The 13,373-nt window shown below is 41.4% G+C and overlaps 1 protein-coding gene across 1 annotated transcript in view; it reads right to left on the reverse strand.

Annotated features, from left to right (window-relative positions):
- Nucleotides 1-2,491: 2,491 nt before the first annotated feature.
- The window catches only part of zfhx4 (zinc finger homeobox 4), a 71,889-nt gene continuing 61,007 nt past the window's right edge, over nucleotides 2,492-13,373 (reverse strand). The window contains 4 exon segments of the mRNA XM_043226395.1: nucleotides 2,492-6,870; nucleotides 7,237-12,462; nucleotides 12,606-12,723; nucleotides 13,061-13,261. Coding sequence (XP_043082330.1) covers nucleotides 5,378-6,870; nucleotides 7,237-12,462; nucleotides 12,606-12,723; nucleotides 13,061-13,261 — 7,038 coding nt within the window. The 3' untranslated portion in view covers nucleotides 2,492-5,377.

Genomic DNA, 13,373 nt, shown 5'->3' on the forward strand with positions numbered 1-13,373 from the left:
ATCGCCTACATGGATATTGGCAACGTTAGAAGCTTATTTCGCTCTCAGAATGGAACAATTCTTTTATCCCTTCAGCTTTCCTTCATATTTGTCTGCTGCTTGGAACATATGTGTCGTATTTAAGTTTAAGTCTCGATGAGGTATCACCTGTAATCCTGTTTTTATCGGGCCTTTTTTGCATTAATGCGACAGGACGGTATAGATCGACAAGAACGTGTGAGGAAAGCCAGAGCGAATTGGATTCAGACTCAAACCTGCTATCTTGTGAGAACTCAGTAAATATATTGTTGTTCAGAAAAGTATGAAAGACATAGAAAAGTCCATCTGCCATCAGTGGTCCAATCGTAACGTTATGAAGAAACGTGAATTCTTTTTGTATGTAAAAATAACAACTTTATTCAACAAATCCATTACCGTTGAGGCATTTTGAAGAATAACGCTGCACGCAGATAAGAATATGCTTTTCTGTGTTAGCTGAACCTCAATGGTCAATGGGACAGTCACAAGCCTCCCTGTTTTCATCCAAAATATCTTAAATTGTGTACTGAATATGAACCTTTACGGGATTGGAACGACATGGCGGTAAATGATTGATGACAAAACTTTCATTTCGCGGAGGAGTAACCCTTTAATAAAACAAAGTTTATTCGAGAAAACAGATATGCCTGAGTCAAACACAAATGCACTACTAATATATATGCAAATTGGAATTAGAGAACTGATCTATGTCTATGTCACAAATGCAGAAATGTTCTATTAATACAAGGCCTCTACAGTCAGGCCAGCATAAATTATTAGCAATTTTGTTGCGAACACATCTGGTGGAACTGCTCAGGTGCACATGGTAAATGAAGCACAGGTGTGGGGAACAGAGCAAGTTTATGAATCAAAGAACAAACTAAAATAGCTCGTGTGATCAACGGTGAGAGGAGGAGATTAAAAAAGAGGTAAGATTAAAGAAGGACATAAAATAGAAATCTATAGGGGAATGTATAGTGGATAAAACAAAAAAACAGGATTAATAAAAATACCGGACTGGTGCGTTTTTGTTTAGGATAATATAATATTTGCCACAGTAAATTAGGGATCGTGCAAGAATGATATATTCCCATGTGCAGAATTTAATTATAATTGAATCTGTTTAAAATGAAAGACCTGAGTTCAGGGACCAAATACAGGAATTAGTATTCTACACTTGGGATTTCAGCAGCATGAGAGACAAAGATCCAATCACTTTTTATTCAGTTTACTCTCCCCATATCCAACAAATGGCTTGAGAAAATATCAACCATAAATGTGTCAATAAATATTAGCATACGACACATCAGCTGCATCGCTTTGACTGTATAAGTACTGCCATTAAATGACAAGCATCCCGTATGGACAGATTTACTTGATGCGATAATCAATTTCCAAGTATTTGATGGCATTTCAATCATCTTCGAACATCTAAAAATGCAGTATTTTAGTGATAATTATGTGTGGCAAATATCAAGGGCAGACGGACTCCTTTAGTGCAAATCTGTGGATTAACATCAGTCCTCTCCTACTCCACAGCAAAACAATAGAACAATTTACCAAGATCACATGGCATAAGATACGTACAGAGCTACTGGGATCTGTTCCCGAGTCTTAAATGTCAGCAAACAACTGTGGAAAGATAGAGAGAAGGTGTTGGAGAGAGGGCAGAACGAAATGCCTTCTGCTATTGTTCTTCCAAAGGTCAAACCCTATCCAATCACAGAATAGTGTGACCCTCAAGATACAGGAAAAATAACAGGAATGACATCCAAGCGAAGGCTGCAAAAAAGATTTGTGGGACACACTGATTAGAATATAATATATATGACTAATTTGGAATTGCTGATCAAACCTGGGATAAATACTCTGGAGAATCAATTCCTAGTCACTAACGGGAATGGAAAACGTTAGCTGCAGTTGGACCATGAAGAGAAACTGCTGAATGAGATGTGATAGACCTTACTAAGTTGCGTCTGGTTTGTTTTAAAAGCAAGCGATTTAGCATAATTATGCACAGTCTTTTTTGTGCAAGTTTTAAAAATGACTAGCGATTAGACACAAAGTCCTTTTTTCCTCTGCTGAAAAGCAGTTAAAACTCGCGGCTGGATGATCTGCTTGGTAGATTGATGAATAATCCATTATCTCTTCCAGGGGAGAAGCTTAGACAAATACCTGCAGAAAGGCTCTTGAGATTGACACTTCTACAGATAATCCATTGCATCTGGATAAAGCCAGATTACAACCAAATAACATGTAAAGGCATACCATGTGAAATTAAAAATGTTCTCAGTGTGGATTTAGGGATAATGTGACCTCTTCTCTAGCTCATTGGCAGCATGAGCTCAGGGTAAGGACGGGAAGGATGGGCTCCTCGAATTTGTGTCGGTTTCTTGTGACGCTATTGATAGCTAAAATGCAGAAATCATGTGAAAGCACAAAGAAACATAGACAGTGATGCCAGGCACAGAAGTGGTTTGCAGATACAGTTTTTAATGTATCACAACAATGAGCAACAAACATACTTGATGAACTATTTCCAGAAGAAGTTGTTCAAATACCATCTACAATAAACGTCATTTCAACTATGACAACAGGTCTGTGACAAAATAAAAAAGTTTCAAAACCATGTTATTACCGTAATACGGTACAGCTGAGACCTCAAACATTACAGTAACAAAAACTAATGAGACTACTCTCTATATATAAAACATCAATAACATTTTTGGTTTAGTTTATTTAAAGTTTTCGCCATAGGGGCATCTTTTTTTATTAAAACCTTGGGGTGCATTTCCTATGTTACCCAGGCGTTGAAAGTACGTATTGTGTAGAATATGATTACGCCTTGATCATCCCTTTGATATCCAGAAGAACAATCCTAATATCAACCTTTAGAAGGTTGTCCTCCTATGCTTGACACTATCCATCCGTAGAAAGGTTTTTTGGCTGCTGTGCAGTTGCAACATTTATGTACAATTACATTATTGGACCATCCTTTGTTTTTGTATTTTCCCTTTTTTTTTTTTTTTTTTTTTTTTTTTTTTTTTTTTTAATTTTTAATTTTTTTTTTTTGTTTTTTTTTTTTTTTTTTTTTTTTGCTTTACCAGTCCTTTGTGTGGGAAGCATTCTGGTCCAGGCTAACACCTTAGCGCACGGTGCTAGCTGACAGCTCAGTCTCTAAATGCTGTTCCACATTCAGGGAAAGGCAAAAGCCGAGTTCTAAAAGCCTTTGGAATCAGGACAGTCGCTCATGTTTTGGACAGAGGCAGGATTGCACCTTAGGAGGCAAAGATGTCTCTTGTGAAACACAATCAAAAAGTGTCTTCAGGATTAAAATAAGCGTTAAAATATTAAAAATCCAAATAAGAACATTAAAAAGTCCACAAAAAAGAGAATTAAAAACTGTGACATTTTACCTTAAACAGAAAAAACACCTGTACAGCAATATAAAGTAAAATGAAATGTTACTTAATTTCATCGTTTGAAACAATTTTTAAGCATGATTTGATTTAACCTGTCAAACAGTTGCATTACATGCTACTTGTTCATCTCAGAATAGGAATACCAAAAGCAATACATTTTTGCATTTCTTCATATTAATAAATTTGTACCATGCACAGCCAACTACGAATATGTACAACAGCTTAGCTTTCTTTGTTCACGAGCCTTTTAACTTTCATACATTAAGCCTTCTGTTACTTTGGAATGAATCACATTGTCCAACTGTATCAAACCAGAAAGTGATTCGTAAAAATTAAACACCCTTGACAGCGTTCACATTCTTTAAGTTACACAGCCAAAAATGAAAGAAAATGAAATAAAAATAGTAAAAGCAATGTACTTTGTGATGAATCAGTATTCTGTCTAGTAGGAAGCAGAAAATGTATGGCAAGCGATTTAGAAAAAAATGAACAAAACCAAACAAACAAAAAAAAAAAAACATTACACAGTAGCAGCATAACGTCATAAGATAATACTTTGTAATCCAAGTATCACTAAATATGATGGAAAATGGTCTATGTTCATGACATTAACAGAAGTGCCCAAAGTAGAATGGAAGAAACAGCCTATCCACTATATGGCAGTGTATAGGGGTAACACTGTGTTCAGTTCTACAGAAGTACAGGAAAAGAAAAAAAAATTATAAAACAAATGCTTTGTCCCCCTTTTAAAAAAGCAGCTTTCTTGTTTAAAAGAAGCAAATGTTTATACCATTTTTCAACACATTTTGTCCAACTTGCACTTTTTCAAGTATACAGTACTACTTTCATGGATGCACCAATTGTTAAATGTCTCTGGATTGTTAGGTTTGAAACGTCTAACAAATGTGGACCAATCTGCTGCTGAACTACACACAAATAATAATTCAAACAAATGAACAAACAAACACAGAAAAACTGATATCTATTAAATTAAGACATGGCCTACCTCAAATAATAATAATAATAAAAAAAAAAAAAAAAAAAAAAAAAAATGAAATCAAATAAGTGCACTATAGTCCAGACACAAGCAAGTACCGTAACAGTATAGCAATTCACAAATGAAAAAATGTCCTATTCACATAATGTTCAAGAGTCTATCAAAACTAGAATTATTACCTCTTCAGAAAAGGGAGTGATGAGAGGTAAAAGAAAGAAGGTAAGAGTTGGCACAGATTATTAGTATATTCTACAAGAAAAAAGGGTGTTGTATATAAATACAGCTTGTGGCAATACAAACTGGCAAACACAGGGGCATACACATGAATTCACCATTCTAAATTCCCTCAGTGGTAAAAGCATACTCTCTCGTAGGGCAAACTAAAAGGATATGCGCGTTGTCCTGTAACAGTTATATTGTCTCTTGGTACACTACACACATCAAGGAAATGCCTCCAATAAAGCTTGACATGTTTTGGTAAAAGCCATTTATAAGCAGGCTTCGTTGCTGTTTCAACAAATGAGAAATGTTATGTTCTGACCTGAGAATTTAAAGCTACTGAATTACACCTAACTAAACTAAGAGAAATTCTCTTTGAAAGTTCTGGATCATTATCCCATACAGTACATGCTAGCATTTGGAAATCAATCCAGCTGAGGTGCAATTTGCTATCGTGAGAATTTTTGGCTTGAATCAAGCTCCAAAAGAACTTGTGAGAGTTTTCCTATTCCATGTTTTTTTTGTATACAATATAAGCTCAGTCAAGCATCTGCAACAGTTCTGTCCATAACAAAAATCAATCATTTTCTTGCCAGCATATCAATATGGGAAAAACAATCCTGAGTCAATCTTTTGGTACTGTAATTTTTTGGGTTAGAGAAACTTTGGAACTGCAGTTAAAAGTCTTTTTTCGTTTAAGCAAGGGATCCGTTTTTCACACCTACACACTGAACATATCCATTCTGATACTACTGAAATTGCCATCTAGGCCGGACGCCGCCTTAGCCTTGACTTCCAACGCGTTATCTAAGTCATCCAGCTTCTGGCTTAACTCACTGTCAGACTCGTCTGAACAACTTTCGGTGGGTAGTGAGGTTTGAACCCCTGAGGTGCTGCACGAAGTTGAGGTAACCGTTGAAGGCAAGGAAAGGGGAGGAGGAGAAGCAGATGGGCAGGAAGCAGCTTTCCTGGCTGAGGCCTGGAAAAGAATATTTGGCCAGGACTTCATGGACAAGTGAGAGAGATGAGGCAAGGTGTTATTAGAAGAAGCTGCAGACTGCGAGGTAGATGTGGTGTTAGGACAAGGGGAGCAGACTGAGTGAGGTAATAATCTAGCATGCTCTTTGGCATTTCTCATTGCTTGTTTGATTGTTTTCTCTTTGTGCAAGCTCGACTGAAGGTGTTGGCCAAGTGCTTCGTTCCCGCTGACGGACACGTTGCAGGCTACGCAATTGTACTTGCTCACGGCCTTGCGAAGCACTGTCTCTTGCGGATCGATAAACGGGTGACCAAAGTAACAGAAGGACTTCTGGTGGCGAGCTGCTGAGTCTTCATCAGCGAAAATCATCTGGCACTTTCTGCATATAAACTCGTGTTTGATGGACGGAACGATAAATGCATCTGGAAAGCCTGAACTTTTGGTATTCGTTTGGGGATCTTCATTTGTGCTTTCTGTTGAAGAGCCTTTATCATCCTTAGTTTCAATAGCCTCTTTTGGTTTGAGAGAGTTGCTCTGTGCACTCGTTGACTTCATAGGGGGCGTTTTCTGCTGCAGTTCACTTTGTTTCTGCTGCTGCTGATGCTGCTTCTGTAAGGAATCCTGGAGGGACTGCTGGTACTGTTGGTACTGCTGCAGCAGGGCAGTTGGAGAAAGCCCAGCAATAGCCTGCGGCATTGCAGGGCCGTAGGGGAACAGGTTCTCCATTCCACACAGAGGAGGGAAGTATCCCCCCTGCACTCCGCCAGGAAGTTGGGGTGAGAAGCAAGATGCAAAGCCAGGGATGAAATAAGGCAAGAACTGTCCCCCTAGGAAGGAGCCTGGGTCACCAGCAATGGCATTCTGAAGTGCTTGCAGTTGTGCTGGATCCATCTGGGTCTCACTTCCCAATTTTCCTAGCATCGAAAGTGGCGGCGAGGGCTTTTCCCTTTTCTTCACAACTGGGGTCTCGGGACGGGCAGTGTCGGCTTCTCTTTCTTTCACCTTGGGCTTCTCTAACTTCTTGTCTTTCTCAGATTCTTTTATGTGCTGCTCAGTCTGATTTGCTGCCAAAGGAGTGGGAGGAAGAGGAAGTGCGGCGGGTTGAGGAGGAGGAGGAGGAGGAGGAGGAGGTGTCTGAAGAAGAGTCTTGGTTGGGGTACTGCTGAGAGACATGGCAGGAGAAGGGGTGGCTGGAGTAGGGAACCCAAGCATGCCAGCACCAGGAGACGCTAAAGCTGAAATACAGTGGTATAGATAGTATTGAAACATTTGACTGCAAAACCACTCCTCAACTTTGCAATACATTATTTTGGGGCTATCCCCCTGTTATGGATCCAAACTGTTACAAGCACTTTATCAAAACAAGGATTCAACAAAAAGAAGGAAAGACGCAACCAGGAAAGCATGCACAAATAAAAATCAACTGAACTTTAAGGGTCAGAGTCAAACTCAAAGTATTCCACATTGTTACAGTGAATGCATGCATTAAGTCTTTATTGAATCAGTGAATGTCGCAGTCCTTCAAAGGAAGCAAATGGGGCAGTAGCAAATGCATTAACTGTTCATTAAGCTACTGCACTGTGTTTGTCATACTAACTCACCAGGTGTATTTGGTGGAAAACCTGGAAGGGAGGATGGCCCATTGACACCAGGAAGAAGCACTGGTGGGAGACCAGATATTCCTGGGTAGGCAGTTGGCAGGCTAAGGCCATGAAGTGCATTATTGTCCACTGCAGGTTGCTGCTGGGCTGGCAAGTTGAGTACATCGGTTGCCTTCTTCAAACGGTCAAGTTCTTGTTGAGCCATAAGCTGGCGGACAGTGGTAGGTGCAAGATAGTCTTTTTCTCGATCAACCTGGTTGCCCAGGGTTTCCTGCACTTTCGCAATGTGCTGCTTCGAGAAGATATGATCACGAATCGAAAGTCTGGCTGTATACTTCACGCCACATAATGTACACTCCGGCCTTGGCCCATCTGGGGAGCCCTGGCTTATCATGAATGGCTTTCCAATGTTTATTTTGAACTTCTTTTCTTTTGCACGGGCATTCTGGAACCAGACTTGCACAACGCGTTTTGGGAGTCCTATTTCATTGCCCAGCATTTCACACTCTTGCATAGTAGGTGTGCGGTAATCACTGAAGCAAGCCTTTAGGACTTTTAGCTGTAGGTTGCTCATTTGGGTTCTAAAACGTTTGTGGCCTGGTCTCTCTCCACCAGCTTTTGAAGACTTGAAGGGATTTGAACCTCCAAATGGGCTGGGTGAACTTGGATCAGCCAGACTTGAAGTCTCACTCTTGTCTGCATTATCATCTAGTTCATCATCTCTGGAACTGAAGAATTCATTGCCAGAGAAACTTAATGCTGGACTAACCATGTTGTAAGGGATTCTATCATCATTTATGTCAGAGATTTGTGCTAGACTCATTCTGTTCTCAATCATTTTTTCACCTCCATTTATTGTGAGATTCTCAACTTCATTATTGGTCTCATCTCCAGTTGTAGCATCACTCACCGCTGTGTTAATTGAGGAGGTCTCATCAAAGTCAATTTTGTTGGCATCAAAAGAGGCCTCTGCAGAGCTCAAGTTAAGCCCCTCAAATTCATCACTATGTTCTGCTTTTACAGATGGTAAGCTCAATACATGTTTTAGTGCCATCTCGGAAGGTTTAACTGGAGTGGAAGATGCAGTTGGAGGCTCACTGTCATTCATCTCAGTCTTTGTGGTCATTTGTAGATAGTCAACAAAATTATACTTATTGGGACTTTGACCTCCTTCATCTTGAGGCATCATTGGACTTGGGGGCAAACTAAAGCCTGCCTGTTTTGCTTCATGCCAATGTCTTGAACGAATGTGGCTATCAAGAGCTGACTTGGCCTTGAACAGTGCTCTGCAGAAGGGACACTTTTTGTGAGTCTGAGAGGGCCCAACTGCTCTAAACTGTCCCTTCCTCTCTCTGGCTCGGGTGTTCTGAAACCATACCTGGACCACTCTTTTCTTCAGGCCAACTTATCGAGCAATATGATCTAACATCTTTCTTGTTGGGTTTGAATCAAGCAAATATTTGTCATATAGGATCTCAAGTTGTTCTGGAGTAATAGTAGTTCTAAGACGTTTATCTCTGTGCTGATCTTCTGCACTATTAACGCCATCTTTTTCATGAGATCCATCCTCTTTTTCATCTAATTTACGTTTCACAGAGTTAGAGTTCACAGCAAGGCCAGAGTTGCTTGGAGTTGGAATCTGGGATAGGGCTCCAGACAGCAGTTGCCCAGTCATAAGAGGGTTATTTGGATCAAAGATCATATAGGGCATATCCAGTGGCCTTTCTAAAAACTGTGAGTGTAAGAATTGGTTCTGGGCAGCCAGGAAATGCATGTGCTGGTGCTCCTGCCACAGCTCTACTGTTGGGAAAGCAATTTTGCACTGATCGCAGTGGTACTGTAACATTTGAGGTGGTAGGCTATTGTTAAGAGAGGACAGTGCAATAGAAAGAGGACTTGATGGGACAGTTGTAGACTGGGGCTGCGAATGGGGTCTTGACATTTGTGGTTGAGGTAATTTTTGTAGTGGAGGTTGTGGGGTTGAAGCCTTGGAAGATTTTAACTCATTTAGGTTCTTGGGGGTTTGTAAAGAGGAAATTTCTCCCAATTTAGTTTTTTCATGGAGGAGCTCAGGTTTGGGTGAGGACTTCCCTACATCAGGTCGAGGTGAAGGCATTAAGGGAGAGCTTGATCCAGAGCTGCTTGCGGTTAAAACAGAGTTTTTTGCTGACTCTGTTGGCTTTATTGAACTTTGCTCATTGTTCTCTATGAATTCCTCTGAGTGGTTTTCATTTTCAGCTTCATCATCCTCATCTTTGTAGCACTGCTTCTTCTGGTGAGTAATAAGGTCAAAAATTCGGGGGAAAATGACACTGCATTTCTTACATTGGTACTGCATGTTGTTGGTCCTAATGTATCGTTCATTTGTCAGTTCTTTTTTTTCACTGTCCTTCATATCTGTTTGGTTCTCATAGCTCTTGCGGGCCTTCTGACGGGCATTTTGGAACCACACCACAATCACTCGTGTTGGCAGGTTGAGTACCGTTGAGAGCTGCTCAATTTCATCATCCTTGGGGTAAGCATTGGTATCAAAGAAATCTTGGAGTACTCGCAGTTGATAATCTGTGAAACGTGTTCTTGATGACCTTTTGTTCGTTGTAGCATCAGTTCTGTAGTACTCTAGCATGTTCACTTGGGATTCAAGTCTGATATCTTCCAGTGTGGTCATGGGTGGAATGTTAAAATTGTAAGGGGAATCTTTGCTTCTTTGACGTTCTTTGAAGAGTGTATTGCGGAACCAGTGCTTTATGACTTTCTGTGGAAGGCCAGATTTATCTGCCATTTCTTGAATCTGTTCTTCGTTGGGAGAATTATTGATGTCAAAATGAGCACGGAGGATTTTTAGCTGATCGTCTGTGATTCTGGTGCGAGGACGCTTGAACTGAGACTGCCGCAGGAAGTTTGGATCCAGTCCCAGTTGTTGTTGACATAACTGTGTGAGGTCAGAAGATAAAGAGTCCATTGTTGGAAGCTGCAGCGCAAGCTGTGGGGGTAGCCCAGGGTGCTGCACTGATTGCATCATCAGTGGTGGGAAAATTGGCATGTCAAGAGAAACAGGGAGCTGCACTTGAGGAGGTGCAGTGGGTGGTGGAGGCGGCGGCGGCGGTGGTGGTGGAGGTGGTGGTGGGGCTTGCTGAGGAGTTTGTAGAGGTGCAGGTGATGGTGTCTGCGATTTTCCTACAGATGTAGTGGCAGAGAGAGTGGTCACTGGAGCAGGAGGAGGAGGAGGAGGTGGTGGTGGAGGTGGTGGGGGTGTTTCTGGAGATGCTGGGTTTATAGGATACAGCTTGTCATATGCCTCCCTATACTGCTGTGCAAACTTTTCCAGCTCCACATATGGAAAGAACTGCCCATGCACATGTTCCTGATGGCTTTTGAGAATAAGCATGTTGGAAAAGAACTTTCCACACAGCCCACACTCCAGTTTGTCAGTCAGCTCTTCCTCTCTATTCTTTTTCTGGGTTTTTTGTCTATTCTCATTGTACTGTATAACCAATTCAAAGCCAAAGTTCTCAAGTAGTGCTTTAGCAGCATTTCCTCTAGCTCCTGAGATGATGCGTGGTGGAGGAATTAGAGGTTCAGAAAACTTTGGCTTTCTTGAGTCTTTAGTGTCTTTTGCACTGTCAATATCATTAGCTATATCCAGCTTTGCTTTGCTTTCCTGCTTTTCTAGGTGCTCTTCGGCATCTCTGGACATCTGAATCTCAGACAGGGCAATGTGGTTGGACTCGCTTTTTAGCTTGTGACTCTGCTGCTGTGCTTTCTGCTGCATTTGAGACTGGGAGGCCTGCTGTTGAGCTTGCTGCTGAGAAAGTTGGAGCTGTTGCTGTTGGCCCAGCTGATGTTGTTGCTGCATCTGCTGCTTCAGATCTTCCAGGAATGATCCAGTCATACCAGGCATCCCAAATGCAGCTGAATGCAATGCTAGCTCAGGGCTAATGTTAAATTCTGCACCAGGGATGTAGAATGGGAAGAGGAACTGGGGCTGCTGGAATTGCAGTAGGGCCTCTGGTGTCATTGGGAAGTGTGGGAAGAAAGCTGGATTGAGAAACTGTGGCTGAAAGAACGCAGCTTGCTGCTGGAGCTCATGCTGCAGTTGCATCTGAAGCTGTGCTGGTGACTGGGTTGGTGGGTGGGTAGGCTGCACATGGATGTGATCAGTAGTTTGTTTCATGGTAACGTCTTTGGCATCTACAGTGTTTTCTTTGTTAGAGGGTACTGGTGCATTTGCAGAATCTGCAATTCCCTGATTGAGTGGAACAGGGCTTTTAGATGTAGAACTTCCACTGCTACCACCCCCAGTACTAGTACTGCTCTCCATTTTGGCGGTTCGTGCTTTTGTCTGATGAAGTACAGACCTCATGTGAATCTCCAGGGTTGAGCTTTGGCTATAAGCAACGTTACATATATTGCATTTGTATGGTTTGTTGTCAACATTGTTGCTGGTCTCCTGGGGAACTGGGCTTGAGGCCTCTTGGATTACTTTCTTTAGCTTATGCAAATGTGAGACAGAATTGTAGTGAACAAGGAGAATGTTCTTTTGGGTGAATGACTCCTTGCATACTGTGCATTTGTATGGACGTGAGGGGTCTAAAAACTTTTCCATGGTGAAATTTGGTCCTTTCCTAAAAGGCAAGGTCCGCTTTGGCTCTGAGCCCATGTCATCAAGCAAGGAGCTGCTGTCACTTCCTGTTGGGCTAGCCTTGCCTTCTTGGTCAAGTTCCTCATCTTTGTCTAGATCATGCTCAAAGGCTTGTGCCTCTTCCAGAGCCCGCATCTCACTTTCAGCAATGTCTCCATTTAGGGGCAGGTTCCCACAGAGTTGCTGTACTTCTGCTTCAGTCAGCTCAGGGTGACCAGTCTCCAAATGCTTTCGAAGGGCAAGGAATGTCCTGAAGCTGCGCTGGCACAGACTGCACATTGTGGCTGCACGGATGGCATGGTACTGGGAATGTATCTCAAGCTTCTGCATAGTCTTGAAAGCCAGGCTGCAATGGTTGCAGCGGTATTTGTAGACGTGGCGATCAGAGACTGATAGCTGCTGCCGCTTCTGCAGGTCAGTTAGATGCTCCTGCAGGGAGTCTGGGCTTTTCCTGTCTTGACCACTTGCTTTCTTCCAGTCAGGGGCCTCAGCAGCCTCCTTTGGTGGTTTGAGTTCCTCATTGGCAAGTTCAACCTCACTTTTGTCTTGGCCTATGCTGTTTTTCAAATCCTTAGAGCTGTTTCCTGTTAAAAATCAGAAAAAGGAAAGTTTTTTTCTTTCAAAATCCTTTCATTATAAAAGACTATTATTATGACTTTTCTAAGGAATCCTCTGAAATGCCATTCATACATTTCAGATGACACTGTGGCTGCATATATGTGCTTACCCATGGGCTTTCCAGATCCCTCAGGGATAACAGCTGAAGAATCCATCAAAGATGGGACTTTGTCTTGTAATGATGTAGACAGCAAGGAATTGGGCACTGTAACATCTGGGCCCGCGACCTGAAGAAAAAAATACATCAGTCCCTTAACAGATTCCAATAAACATAAGATAAACATTAAACAAATATTTACCAAAATAACAGCTCCATTTTAAGCTTTAAATCAAGTAAAGTTATAAGGACTTTCTAAAGATATTTTTCAAAACTGCTCTTTTTTTATTTTTAGGAGATGAACTTTCAAGTTTATAACATATTTTTTGGAGAATATGTTATTCCTGGGAAATGCTTATTTGAGTTATTCCCTGCCAGCCCTGACAGAGTATGATCTAGTTAGTAAGGCTGACAGCTTAAGCATTTTTTCTTTTTTTGTATTTAAAGGAAATGAATGCTGCACATACTGTCATAATTAACTTCTCCACACAGTCTGGAGCCACACTATGGAGGTGGGTGAGATGCAGCTGCAAGTGAATCTTGTTGCTGAGGACATCCTGACACAAGGGGCAGCTGATGACAGGCTGCATGGAATGCTGGGACATGATGTGCAGCTGTAAACGGTTTGCATCCTTGTTACTGTAATTACAGTACGGGCACTGCTGCACCTGAAAAAGAAAATCATAACATTGCCATGCATTATAGCACTGCTTAAACTGACTGTACACGAGTGACATTGCAACATGATGCCTTAAGGAAATCAAATTCCAAACAAAACAA

Source organism: Puntigrus tetrazona, chromosome 24 (genome assembly GCF_018831695.1).
Source record: "Puntigrus tetrazona isolate hp1 chromosome 24, ASM1883169v1, whole genome shotgun sequence".
In the NCBI taxonomy this organism is placed as follows: Eukaryota; Metazoa; Chordata; class Actinopteri; order Cypriniformes; family Cyprinidae; genus Puntigrus; species Puntigrus tetrazona.